The sequence below is a fragment of the Vidua macroura genome, chromosome 28, assembly GCF_024509145.1.
Source record: "Vidua macroura isolate BioBank_ID:100142 chromosome 28, ASM2450914v1, whole genome shotgun sequence".
Classification (NCBI taxonomy): Eukaryota; Metazoa; Chordata; class Aves; order Passeriformes; family Viduidae; genus Vidua; species Vidua macroura.
In genome coordinates, this window is record NC_071598.1 from 207,950 (window position 1) to 220,689 (window position 12,740).

At 43.4% G+C, this 12,740-nt stretch overlaps 1 protein-coding gene across 1 annotated transcript; it reads left to right on the plus strand.

Moving 5' to 3' along the window:
- Positions 1–2,363: 2,363 nt before the first annotated feature.
- On the plus strand, positions 2,364–11,757 carry POLB (DNA polymerase beta). Its single transcript, XM_054000605.1, has 14 exons — positions 2,364–2,990; positions 3,068–3,125; positions 3,200–3,266; positions 3,791–3,865; positions 4,400–4,458; positions 5,144–5,193; positions 5,603–5,654; positions 6,637–6,691; positions 6,780–6,852; positions 7,339–7,409; positions 8,083–8,169; positions 9,048–9,112; positions 9,647–9,786; positions 10,402–11,757. The coding sequence occupies exons 1-14, from the start codon at positions 2,930–2,932 to the stop codon at positions 10,494–10,496; spliced, it is 1,008 nt and encodes a 335-aa protein (XP_053856580.1). The 5' UTR covers positions 2,364–2,929; the 3' UTR covers positions 10,497–11,757.
- The last annotated feature ends 983 nt before the right edge of the window (positions 11,758–12,740 follow it).

Consider the following 12,740-nt stretch of genomic DNA (forward strand, 5'->3'; position numbering starts at 1 on the left):
GACATCAGGAACCTGGGCTGGCCACTTTTCTTTCCGTGGGAAAAAGGACCGGTCTTTGTCTCCAGGGGCCTGTGGCCCTGAAGTGGCCGGACACCTCCAAAAATCCAAACGATCGAAGATGTGTCGCAGAGCCAAGCTGCCCCCAGCTCAAACCTGTGCTGCCCTGACAGTCCCAAGGGAACTCTACAAACTGACATCAGGAACCTGGGCTGGCCACTTTTCTTTCCCAAATACAATAGCTGATCTTTGCCTCCAGGGGCCTGTGGCCCTGAGTGGCCGGGCACCTCCAAAAATCCAAACGATCGAAGATGTGTCGCAGACCCAAGCTGCCCCCAGCTCAAACCTGTGCTGCCCTGACAGTCCCAAGGGAACCCTACAAACTGACATCAGGAACCTGGGCTGGCCGCTTTTCTTTCCCAAGGAAAAAGGACCGGTCTTTGTCTCCAGGGGCCTGTGGCCCTGAAGTGGCCGGACACCTCCAAAAATCCAAACGATCGAAGATGTGTCGCAGAGCCAAGCTGCCCCCAGCTCAAACCTGTGCTGCCCTGACAGTCCCAAGGGAACCCTACAAACTGACATCAGGAACCTGGGCTGGCCGCTTTTCTTTCCCAAGGAAAAAGGACCGGTCTTTGTCTCCAGGGGCCTGTGGCCCTGAAGTGGCCGGACACCTCCAAAAATCCAAACGATCGAAGATGTGTCGCAGACCCAAGCTGCCCCCAGCTCAAACATGTGCTGCCCTGACAGTCCCAAGGGAACTCTACAAACTGACATCAGGAACCTGGGCTGGCCACTTTTCTTTCCCAAATACAATAGCTGATCTTTGCCTCCAGGGGCCTGTGGCCCTGAGTGGCCGGGCACCTCCAAAAATCCAAACGATCGAGGATGTGTCGCAGAGCCAAGCTGCCCCCATCTCAAACCTGTGCTGCCCTGACAGTCCCAAGGGAACCCTACAAACTGACATCAGGAACCTGGGCTGGCCACTTTTCTTTCCCAAGAAAAAGAGCTGATCTTTGCCTCCAGGGGCCTGTGGCCCTGAGTGGCCGGACACCTCCAAAAATCCAAACGATCGAAGATGTGTCACAGACCCAAGCTGCCCCCAGCTCAAACATGTGCTGCCCTGACAGTCCCAAGAGAACCCTACAAACTGACATCAGGAACCTGGGCTGGCCACTTTTCTTTCCGTGGGAAAAAGGACCGGTCTTTGTCTCCAGGGGCCTGTGGCCCTGAAGTGGCCGGACACCTCCAAAAATCCAAACGATCGAAGATGTGTCGCAGACCCAAGCTGCCCCCAGCTCAAACCTGTGCTGCCCTGACAGTCCCAAGGGAACTCTACAAACTGACATCAGGAACCTGGGCTGGCCACTTTTCTTTCCCAAATAAAATAGCTGATCTTTGCCTCCAGGGGCCTGTGGCCCTGAGTGGCCAGACACCTCCAAAAATCCAAACGATCGAAGATGTGTCGCAGACCCAAGCTGCCCCCACCTCAAACCTGTGCTGCCCTGACAGTCCCAAAGGAACCCTACAAACTGACATCAGGAACCTGGGCTGGCCACTTTTCTTTCCCAGGGATAAGGACCGGTCTTTGTCTCCAGGGGCCTGTGGCCCTGAAGTGGCCGGACACCTCCAAAAATCCAAACGATCGAAGATGTGTCGCAGACCCAAGCTGCCCCCAGCTCAAACCTGTGCTGCCCTGACAGTCCCAAGGGAACCCTACAAACTGACATCAGGAACCTGGGCTGGCCACTTTTCTTTCCCAAGGAAAAAGGCTGATCTTTGCCTCCAGGGGCCTGGGGCCCTGAAGTGGCCGGACACCTCCAAAAATCCAAACGATCGAAGATGTGTCGCAGACCCAAGCTGCCCCCACCTCAAACCTGTGCTGCCCTGACAGTCCCAAGGGAACCCTACAAACTGATGTCAGGAACCTGGGCTGGCCACTTTTCTTTCCCAGGGAAAAGGACCGGTCTGTGTCTCCAGGGGCCTGTGGCCCTGACTGGCCCGACAACTCTAAAAAATAAAAAAAATCCAAAACCCCCCCCCCCAAAAAAAAAAACAACCCAAAAAAAAGACTAAAAAAACCAGCACAAAGAAGTTACCTCAAAAGAGGTAAGTACATGCCTTGTCTGAGTTCCTGACAAGGCATCGTGTCTTGGGGCACAGATAGACATGCCTTGAAATGCAGTTTTAAACCCTTAAAATGCTGAAAAAAAACAGAGCTCCCTTCAAGTGAAGCCTTTAAATTGAGGAAAATCAGGCAGTGATTTGTGGTGTAGAAATTATTTTTCCCAAAATTATCCTTGCATTGTATTTTCTTAAACCGTTTCCATTGGGTAGGTATAACTGGACGTGCTGAAAGCCCTGGAAAGCTGACCCATTGATTACTGTGAAAAAGGAAGAGGAGGAAGTGTAGGTTTTACAAACTGGGTGTGTGGCTGTATTTTGGAACTTTATAGTCTGGTATTGTAAAACTGGATTACTTTGGTATTCTGGAACTCGGTATTCTACTGTTTTGAAACTGGGCTACTGTGGTATTAGACCACAGCTGCCGGTGCAGCCTGGAACAGTGCCGCTAAAGCAGACTAGCCAAAAATCTCATATAGGTGAGGGAGAAGCGTGCGCGCTGTGCGCGAAAAGAGGCGTGTGAGTGGGCTGCGTCGGTAAGTACGGACATTCGAGACCCAGGTGATGTCACCTGAAGCCCATGATACTTGGCTACTTGGGCAAAAAGAGCTACGATTGCATCAAGCCGTGAGGAGGGCCAGGGACACGGCAGACTAATGTCGAGCAGCACACCGACCGCCGGCCGATCCCCTCCGCTGCCCGCGGCCCCAGCCGCGCACCGGGACCGGACGCGCCGTGACGCCACTGCCGGAAACGCCTCCCTGCGATCGCTGCCTGCCGCTCCCGCGGGCGTTCTGTGCCGGTGCCGGCCATGAGCAAGCGCAAAGCTCCCCAGGAGAGCCCCAACGAGGGCATCACCGACTTCCTCACCGGTAGGTGTGTCCGCTCGGTCGGTTCTGTGGGTGGGAAGGGCCGCGGCCCGGCTGCTCTCACCGCGGTTCTCCTGCAGAACTGGCCAACTACGAGCGCAACGTGAACCGGGCCATCCACAAGTACAATGCGTACAGGTACCGCTTCCCTCCCGCCGCGCCCCCGTCCCGGGCCCCAGCCCGTTCGGGCGCTGACCGGCACTGTTCCGTAGGAAAGCGGCCTCGGTCATTTCTCGGTATCCGAGCAAGATACAGAGCGGGGCCGAAGCCAAGAAGCTGGTAGGTGCTCGTGTCGGGGTTGCCGGCTGGAGGATCTGGGGCAGCCGGAGCGGGGACGACGTGCCGGGGGTTCCTGGGAAGCGTGGGAGCAGCCCCGCTTCTGCCAGCGCCTCCTTCCGGTACCCGAGTCAGAGTTCGGGGACGCGGATGAGGTGTGGCCACTGTGGGGGTTTCAGAGCTGGAACTGGGCATCCCATCTGAGCCTCTGCCTGTAAAAATATCTTTCCCCTTTGCCCTCGTATTCCTTTGTTAATTCAGAGATCTTGAGCAGTAAGAATCAAAGCCTTGTTCAAACTTAATGCTTCGGGGAAACTTGATATAGCCCTTGCATTACAGTGTTTATGCCATTTATATTGTACCCTTGAATTCTTGTGCTCTTTTATGATCCAATATTTTATTGTGGTCTTGGGTGCCCCATAGTTCTTTCTGGACTCTAAATTCTAGGGAGTTTTCCTTGCTTCCAACATAAAATGACTTTAAGTGAGTTTTAAGTTAACTTGTTTGTACTCACCCCTAATATTTAGGATGGAGTGGGTGCTAAAATAGCTGAAAAGATAGATGAGTTCTTATCCACTGGAAAACTACGTAAATTGGAAAAGGTGAGTTTCTTTCTCCTGTTCTGTATTTCTCAATAGCTGCTTTTCTTGATAACTTGCAAAGTAGCCTGTTTGTTCTGCACATTGCTGTTGTTGTTCCTGGAAAGTCTTAGGAGTGGTGAACACAGGAGTGTATGGTAAGTAGAAATCAAGGATTGAGAAGCTCAGCCAAAGCCTCAAAACTGTCTATTTATTAAAATATTTTAGCTTACATAATCAGCATGTGCAGATCTTCTGTCAGAAGTGGAAATCTGTTGCTGGAAGGCTGTGGAGTTTTGTGCTTTAGGCCTGCTGTTCACCTTAGCATGGCCAGTTGGGCGGTTTTCAGGCTAGTTACATGTGGCATTATTGTGATGCGCCACACTGCCCTTGGTACTGTTTTGCAGTGACTTATAGTGAACCTCCAAACCAGAGTCTGATTAAGCTATTTTATCTTCTCAAGACTTCTTTTTATTTGTTTGTTTATTGCAAATGGAGTAAAGAAGGATTTGGGTTGCACTGGTTTGGTTTTTTGTTTTTTTTTTTTTTTTTTTGTAGATTCGACAAGATGATACAAGTGCTTCTATCAACTTCCTGACACGAGTCACTGGCATTGGGTAAAAGTTTCTTGGGGTGTTTTTTGGGCTTTTTTTCCCTGTTTCTGTTCATTTAATAGACTTAGGAGCAGAATTTGGGTGATTGCACATAATGAAGAGAATGAGCCTGAGCTGATAATGTAATGCCCACACTAACACACTGTAGTCATGATTAGGGGATGGAATGAGGCAAAAGGGTATAGAGTGATGATCTACGGACTTTGTGGTAGAGGAATGGAAGTGGGAAGCTTCCTGAGAAGGGAAGGAGAGATGCAGGTCAAGAATGGAACTGTGGAAGTGAGACTCTGACCTTAGGGTTTTCATAAAAGGAGAAGCAGAGCCTCGAAGGAGGCAACAAAACAAAAACAAACAAATAAAAAAAAAGCCCATCAGAACTCTGCTGCAATGTTATAATGCATTTGGTATTACTGTCTGAAGCAATATTGCCTCTTTGCTGTGACTTTTTAAATTTCTTATACATCACTGTATAGTTATATCAACGCTAAAAAATGTGCAGGCCAAACTTTGGATCTCTGCTGACCAAAAGCATAAACTGAAAATGAGTATGCTGAAAAGATGTAAGCATCACAAGGAACCTCAGTCTTAGTCTTTAAGAACCTACACAGTTATAAATCATTCTAATGTCTTGTTCAGTGTTGCAAGATTCTTGCTGTTCCTGATGCCAGATTGCCTTGTCTCTTTGCAGTCCTGCTGCTGCTAGGAAGTTTGTCGAGGAAGGAATTAAGACTTTAGAAGGTAGGTGTGAATATGGGGCCTTGGTTCACACTCCAGTAATCTTTTTTTCTGTCAAGCTGCCTCTCCTACAGTGGTACTGTGTTAGCATATATGCCCTAGGCTTTGAGGAGGGCGTGTAAGATGCTAAAGCTAGTACACAGGCTTAAGGCATTTCATACATATCCAAAGTAAGGTACGTGCAGGTTACATGAAAGGTAACAAGGATTTTGGTGGTCTATTAAGTCTCTGTTGGAAGTGCTCTGTGCATTTGTGCTCATCCTGTCAGCTGCTGTGTAGGTAGTTTGAAATTCCCTCCTTTGAGGTTGTATTCTCCTTACGTATTCTTTACGTGCATCATCTTTGCGCTGATAGAAACTTACTGGAAAATTTTTAGTCCTCAGTTAACTATTTTGTTTGGATTCTTTTCTAGATCTAAGAAAAATTGAGCACAAGCTGACCCATCACCAGCGAATTGGGTTGAAGTAAGCTTTCTTGGGTACAAGTGGTGGTGTTTCTAATGACTCCTTCAGACAACAGGATGTTGTAAGGTTACACAGGCTAAGTAAGGTTCTCTTCTCTCTGTGCTCTACGTGCCTTTTCAGCAGTTATTTAGAGCTTTTGTTTCATTTGGGTTGGAAGGCTTAGTCTCCATTCAGAGGGAAGTTAATACCAAGTGACTTCTTCAGTTAGCTCATAGAGAGTCACTTCAGCAAGGTTGTGGAGTTGTTTCTTCACAATCTGCATAGAAGTGGCCCAGGCTGGTTTTTTACGTGCTGTGAACAAGGTAACCTTTGCATGTCTGAACGTGAGAATGCTGCGCAGAATGTGTGTTTGTCCCTCAGTATTCATCAGCTTGATTGCTGTTTGTTGAGTGTCTCTTTGGTGTGGTAGTTCTGGAAGAACTATAGCTGTGTTTGTCAGAAGCTGCAAGTGAACCAAATAAAGCCAAATGGTGTTTCACTTGCCCTCTTTTTCTCCACAGTCAAGCAGCATGCTGACAATTTGAGTTTTACAGTGGAAGGCAAATATATCTGGAGCTGTATTTGAGTTGCGAGCTTCCATTTAGCTCCTTCCAACATAGGTCACCTCTGACCATGGGTGGGGAACCTGTTCCTCCTGCTCGCTGGTCAGCTGAATTGTGTCAGAAACCTTCTATATTTTCAGAGGGCTATGTAAATATTAAGCATTTGGTTATATAGTAATACTTCTCCTACCTCACAACAGCTCTTTGCATACAGTGGAAATACTGAAACCGTGTTCTGAGCATTGTCAAACTCACAGTTGTGAGTTTTTACTGTCACCTTGCAAGATGTTTTCTAAGATGTTTGATGAGAGTCAGGAGCTTTTTGTGATGTGACAGTAGTGTAAGTTACTGTTATTTCCTCTGATATACGTTTAATTGACTAAAATTTTAAAATGCTGCCCCAGCCACTCTTTCAGATACTTCTATTTTTATATTTGCAGATACTTTGAAGATTTTGAGAAAAGAATCCCAAGGGAAGAAATGCTGCAAATGCAGGTAAAAATCTCATTGTTAAGAATGTGATGTACTGATGGCCAGTGAATGACTGGCCACCTCTAAACACGCTTCTTTCCTTTTTACATAGGAAATTGTGCTCAAAGAGATAAAGAAACTGGACCCAAATTATATTGCTACAGTCTGTGGCAGTTTTAGGCGAGGTTGGTACTCTGTGATCTTGTTATCTTTATTTTGGGATAGTAAGCAAGACAAGTTACTGTGTAGGTTGTTCTTCTTGACAGACTCTATGCTGGAACCTGGCCTTTCCTGTTAGTATTGTCTTGACTAGTTAGTTCAGTGATGAGACACCTGCATAAATCCTTGCTTCTCCATCCTTCCCCCGTAAAGGGTAGTATCTTGTAACATAAATAGTTTGCTTTGTTTTGGACAACATTAACAATATTTGTGTTTCATTGCTGTAGAGTACAGCAAGAAATTATTGGATATTTTCTTATGTATGGAGAATATAAACTTTTGATGAAAGAACAAGATTCTTTTACTTTAAGATTATTTTTTGTTTTGCTATCTCTAATAGTGACCATTCCCTGCTAGAAAACCATGTTTATGAGAAGAGGTAAGATGTATGTACACCAACATCAGTATACTTTGCCACACATGGGATTTTTCTTTGCTTCTTTCTTGCCTAGGTGCAGAGTCAAGCGGCGATATGGATGTTCTCCTAACCCATCCCAGTTTCACATCCGAATCATCCAAACAGGTGCATTTCTCAGATGCCACAGATCAGAACTGTACATTGCATATAATCTTAGACTTGTATTGCAGCTTTTTGTGGTTTTGTATTTACTGTAATATAGAACTTTTCTCTTGGATCGCCATGTTTATTTTGAGGAGTTAAAATTACTTCTCAGGTCCATGTATTACGTTGCATTCCTCTTACGGAACTAGTCAATATACTTATTTTTACCCTTCTCTCCTTCCTCTTCCTTCCCCTTGAATTAATGTGCTTTAATAATGCAGAACTGTAAAGCTAGCTGGATTAAAGGTAGACTGACTATTTCTTTATGTAGCCATAATCATTTAGATGATAAGAAACTGTCCTGCTGCCCTTGTAATCTTTTGGCACTAACGCTGAAGTAGTATTAATGATAGTGGGGTTTTTTTTCATTGCCTGCCTTCTATAGATTTGTTGTTTAGAAGCTGAATTAGATTTTTCATTTCCAAAGGCGATCTCACTCGGAGGTATTGGTGGAAATTTTTTCTTATGTTGCACAACTGTAATTTTATTAGCTTTTTTCCAGTATTATTGTTACATATTTTTCCGTTTGGGTCAAATTTCATGTAGAATAGTACATATAGGAGCCTCTATCTAGTAAATAGGTAAGATAGTCTTTTATTTGTAATTTCTTCTTCTTTGTTACCATTGTTCCTAGTCAAAACTTTTGCATCAGGTTGTAGAACAGCTGGAAAAAGTCCACTTTGTCACAGATATGCTGTCTAAAGGTGACACAAAATTCATGGTAAGAGCTTTTTTGGTGGTGAAGGATGTTTTGGGGGGATTAGTTTTCCTGCCAGAAGCTAGGATGAATACAATTGCTTGGGTTGCTGGAACTGGGGGTGATGTGTGTTTGTTTTTTTAATTCTCCTGCTTGCATCTCATAAGAATTTCCTGCAGTTAACTCTGAGGGAATACATTATGCTAAGATTTCAGTATTAGAAAGTGTACAGATATTTGTGTAGTTTTAAACCCTGCTGACATAACCTTCATCACATATTGTCAATTGCGTCTGTATTGCTGGATGTTTCCTGGAACCTCAGCACAAAATCACTTCTTCAATTGCACCAGTGACCACTGCTGTAACTGTCTCCTCAGGATCTTGGAAACATTTAGCTTTGATCTCAGAATTATGTTTACCTGATTTTGTCTCATGTAGAATATACTTTAGTCTCCTTTTGTGTCGGTTTTGCTGCAGAACAGATTAAATGGATAAGCTGCTAAACTTAGGATATAATAGGGATTATGTGGGATGCCTAAAGCAAGTAATGAATTACAAGAACATTAATTTTTTATATCCCATGGGGCAACCTGCTGATATTCGTGCATGCTGAAAAGCCTGATAATAATGAGGACAGGGAAATTAGGGCCCTTCCTGGTGCAATAAAAATGTGAGCAGTTGTATGCTATAACAGTTCTCACAACAAAGTGTAAAATAGTGATTCACTGTATGCTGATATCTGGCTGTTCTAGTAAAATATTTATTCAATTCAGCAGGGATTTAACTTTGCTTTCCAGGATGGCTGAGGACTATTTAGAGTTGTGTAGGGGTGGGGAGGTAAAGATGGTTCTCAAATCCGTTTAATTTCATCTGAATTTCTCGCTTGCCTTAATTCCTCATAGGGTGTCTGTCAGCTGCCAGATAAAGAAGATGGAACAGCTTATCCACATCGCAGAATTGATATCCGGTACATGCATCAAAATCCCCCCACCCAAACCCCTAGTTTAGTTGTCTGCTACAGAGTAGGCATTTGCATCAGTTTTTTTCATTCAAATCTCTACTTCCATGTTCAGAACATGGCATTTACTAGGTTTCTAATGTCTTTGCAGTGTGGCAGCCACTGGACAACTGCCAGTAATTACAACAGGTTATTAGCAATAATGCTGTGCTTCAAATCATGATAGTCTATTCAGATTCAGAATTGTGTCCTATTTTATCATTCTGCTTTGACACTGATTCTCAGCAGAAGTGCAAGCACCATAACCAGGTAGTGGCTGAACACCAGTAACTTCTGGTGTAGATACGCTGAACCTTTCTTTCATATGCAGTTCCTTTCACTTTCGCATCTGGCTTGTGGGAAAATTAAATGTACGGAGTTGCAGAATGTAGATGCATAAATACAAAGTAAACCTACAAGCGTCGGAACTACTGAATTCTAAATGGCTTGTTACTTCTTTGTTGTATATTTGTTCTAAGTCTTCACTTCTACTTTTTATTCTAGGCTTATCCCGAAAGATCAGTATTACTGTGGTGTACTGTATTTCACAGGAAGTGATATATTCAATAAGAACATGAGAACTCATGCTCTGGAAATGGGCTTCACAATCAATGAATATACAATACGCCGCTTGGGTGTTACTGGTCAGTCTGAGTTTTTGCACAGAGTATTCTTTCCAGTTACGCACTTTGTGTGATCTCCTTCAATGGGTTGCAGTTGTTTCGGAAATACTTCTGATAAATGCTATAGTTTGTGAAATTTTTCACGGTGTCCTTTTTGATTATTGGGCACCGTTACAGCAAGAAGGGGCAGCCTACTTACATACAGGCAGCTCTGTGGCACAAAGTTACCTATTGGGCCTCCTAATCTACTTAAAGTCTTAGTGATTTAAAGATTTTTTTCTGTGCCATGCACAGCACATATTTGGTTTCCTACTCTTTTCACAGGGTATGTCATGTCCTTCAGTTGCTTTGCTTTGGAGGAGATGTGATTATAATTACCCATGCACAATTATAAATTTATTTAACTGCATAACCACTTGGCCCCAAAGTTAATTCATTACCTTATTTCCTTTGACACTAATAAGAATCAGTATGTAAACACTATGAAAATTTCACAGAGGGTGGGGACGTTGTTCTGGGTGGATTCTTCAGGGTTTTTTACCTACAGCAGTTTTGTCTTAATCTTGCAATGCATTTGGCATTTCTGAATGGTACAGACTTTCCACCTTTCAAATATCCTGTGTAATTTGCTTGCAGGAGTTGCTGGAGAGGCCCTGCCAGTAGAATGTGAAAAAGACATCTTTGACTATATCCAGTGGAAATACCGAGAGCCAAAGGATCGGAGTGAATAACTAACTGCTTGTCTAGGTTTATGGCCTACAGAGATATTTTCATAGCTTCTTATGAAGATGTGAAAGTGCACAGTCTTACTTCAAATGTTACTTGAAAAACGGTATATTACTGATGTCTAAAGCAAATCCATGGCACTTGAACAGAATGTGTCGTGAAGATAAATCCTGTGAGATTTAATTTTCATATAGTCACAGAATAATTTGGGTTGGTAGGGACCTCTAAATGTCATGTAGTCCAGTCCCCCTGCCATGAGCAGGGCCATCTTTGACTAGAGGAGATTGCTTAGAGCTCAGTCCAATCTGACCTTGAATGTTTCCGGGGATGGAGCATCCAGCATCTCTCTTTGTATCTTCTATATATATATATGTAGATACCAGAATGAAAAAGCGGGCTATATAATGAAGTATTCCTGAAGAGTACCATTTTCAACTACTCTCTCTGTGTCTCATCATACCTGTGTTAAGTGTCTTGGTGCAGTGCTGAAGCTCATGACGAGTTGCTCCTGTGTACTGACTTCTAAAATCTTTCAGTATGGGCTATTGGCTAAGGTGGCCATTCTCCTGTTGCATGTGAACTGTGAATTTCGTTACTAGATATGTTGTAGTACTATTGATTGCAGTGCTCTGTGTTTCGTTCAGCTTGGTCTGATTAATTGATGCATTGCTACCGCTCCTGTAGATTCAATCTGCCCTTTTTTATATGCAAACCTGTCAAATCTTATTTTACACCTCCCCTTTAATTGTTGGGAAAAGTAATGAGTATTTTGGATGTGAGACGAGGTCTCTTCAAGAATGCATTACTAGTTGTATTTGGGACAGGGATTCTGTTGGTTAACTTAAAAATTTTCAAAGTAGTAAGCTACTAGCTTCCATGTTTTACAGAGCATGAGCATGGAATATATTGGTGCTATTGTATTTGAATACTATTTCTTATTTTCATCTCGCTTAAGCCTGCAGAACAACTAAATTTTCAACTTGTTCTTATACAAGGAGAGTTGATCAATCTTAGTAATGGAGATTACCAGCTGATGCTCTTACTTATCCATTTATTTTCTTCGATTTTACTTGTTAGGATTTTTAATTATTTTCTGGGAATGTTCCCCAGTGCTAATGCATGCAGTAGTATGTAAGAAAACTAGAAGTTAACTAGGTACTATGTGAAGTATTCTGATGCCTCATTGTAAAAATATATATATAGCTGATATATTTAGTATTTACTTCAAATCAATAGGAATAAACAAATTGAATATTCCATCATGAATATGTGATATGTTTTCTCCTCGAGCCAGGTCTTATGAGCTCTCAGAGAACCTATCATACCCAAGATAGCCCAGCTACTTCAAATGGCATAAAATTAGCAGGGTGGCTTCCGAGATAGTGTTGGAAACAGAAAAGTTTAAATAAAAGGCAAAATAACAAAGCTCTTACAGAGAAAAACCCGAACCAGGGGTAAGAGGTTCTTGCTCCTGCTAAAACACCCCACAAAAGCGATTACATCTTTTGTTCTCTTCTTTTTCTAGTGAATTACTTAGGCGGGACCTTTTGGCTTCTGTCCAGTTGGCAGCCCTAGGTTTGAGGTGAAGTCCCAAAGGTCCATGAGGTGTCTTTTTACCAAACTGAGGAGAGAAACTTCTGGGCTTTTTTCCTTTTTGAGGAGAGAAAGGATAATTTGGCCACTCTCTCAACAGGGGGTATATTTGAACAAATGTGTAGTGGTGTTTGATTATTATTTTATTCACTGTCACTTTAGAAGATTAAAAAGCAGTTTACCACGTTTACAAATGTTTCCTGGCCAGCACACAGCATTACACTGATGCATTCTCCATCATCTTCAACGGGTAGCCCAGAAGACTACTTTGTCTTGGGCCTTGACACAGAATTCCTTGGCTTTGCAGTCTCTCTCTATAAAACTGAATTCTTCTATGTGCAAAAAAAAGAAAATATCTTCTTCAGAGAGCTTGCTTGTTTTTTGTGAATTATATAAATATACATTGTGTCTTTTTTTTTCCCTCTCCTTTCTCTCCCCACTCCCTCTATCTCAGTTCGCTGGCTTTTCTTCTAGACTTGTACTAGACCGCAAGATGTCTGGTAATCGTGGGAGGCAATAGCTGTGAACTTTATCACTGGGAATCTGTGTAATTGGGCATGTACTATACTCTGGGTGCATACACAACCTTATTTATGTGCAGAATAACAGCTGAGCTTTGTCAGCGATACCAGGTGCAGCATTCTGTGTTTGGTTTT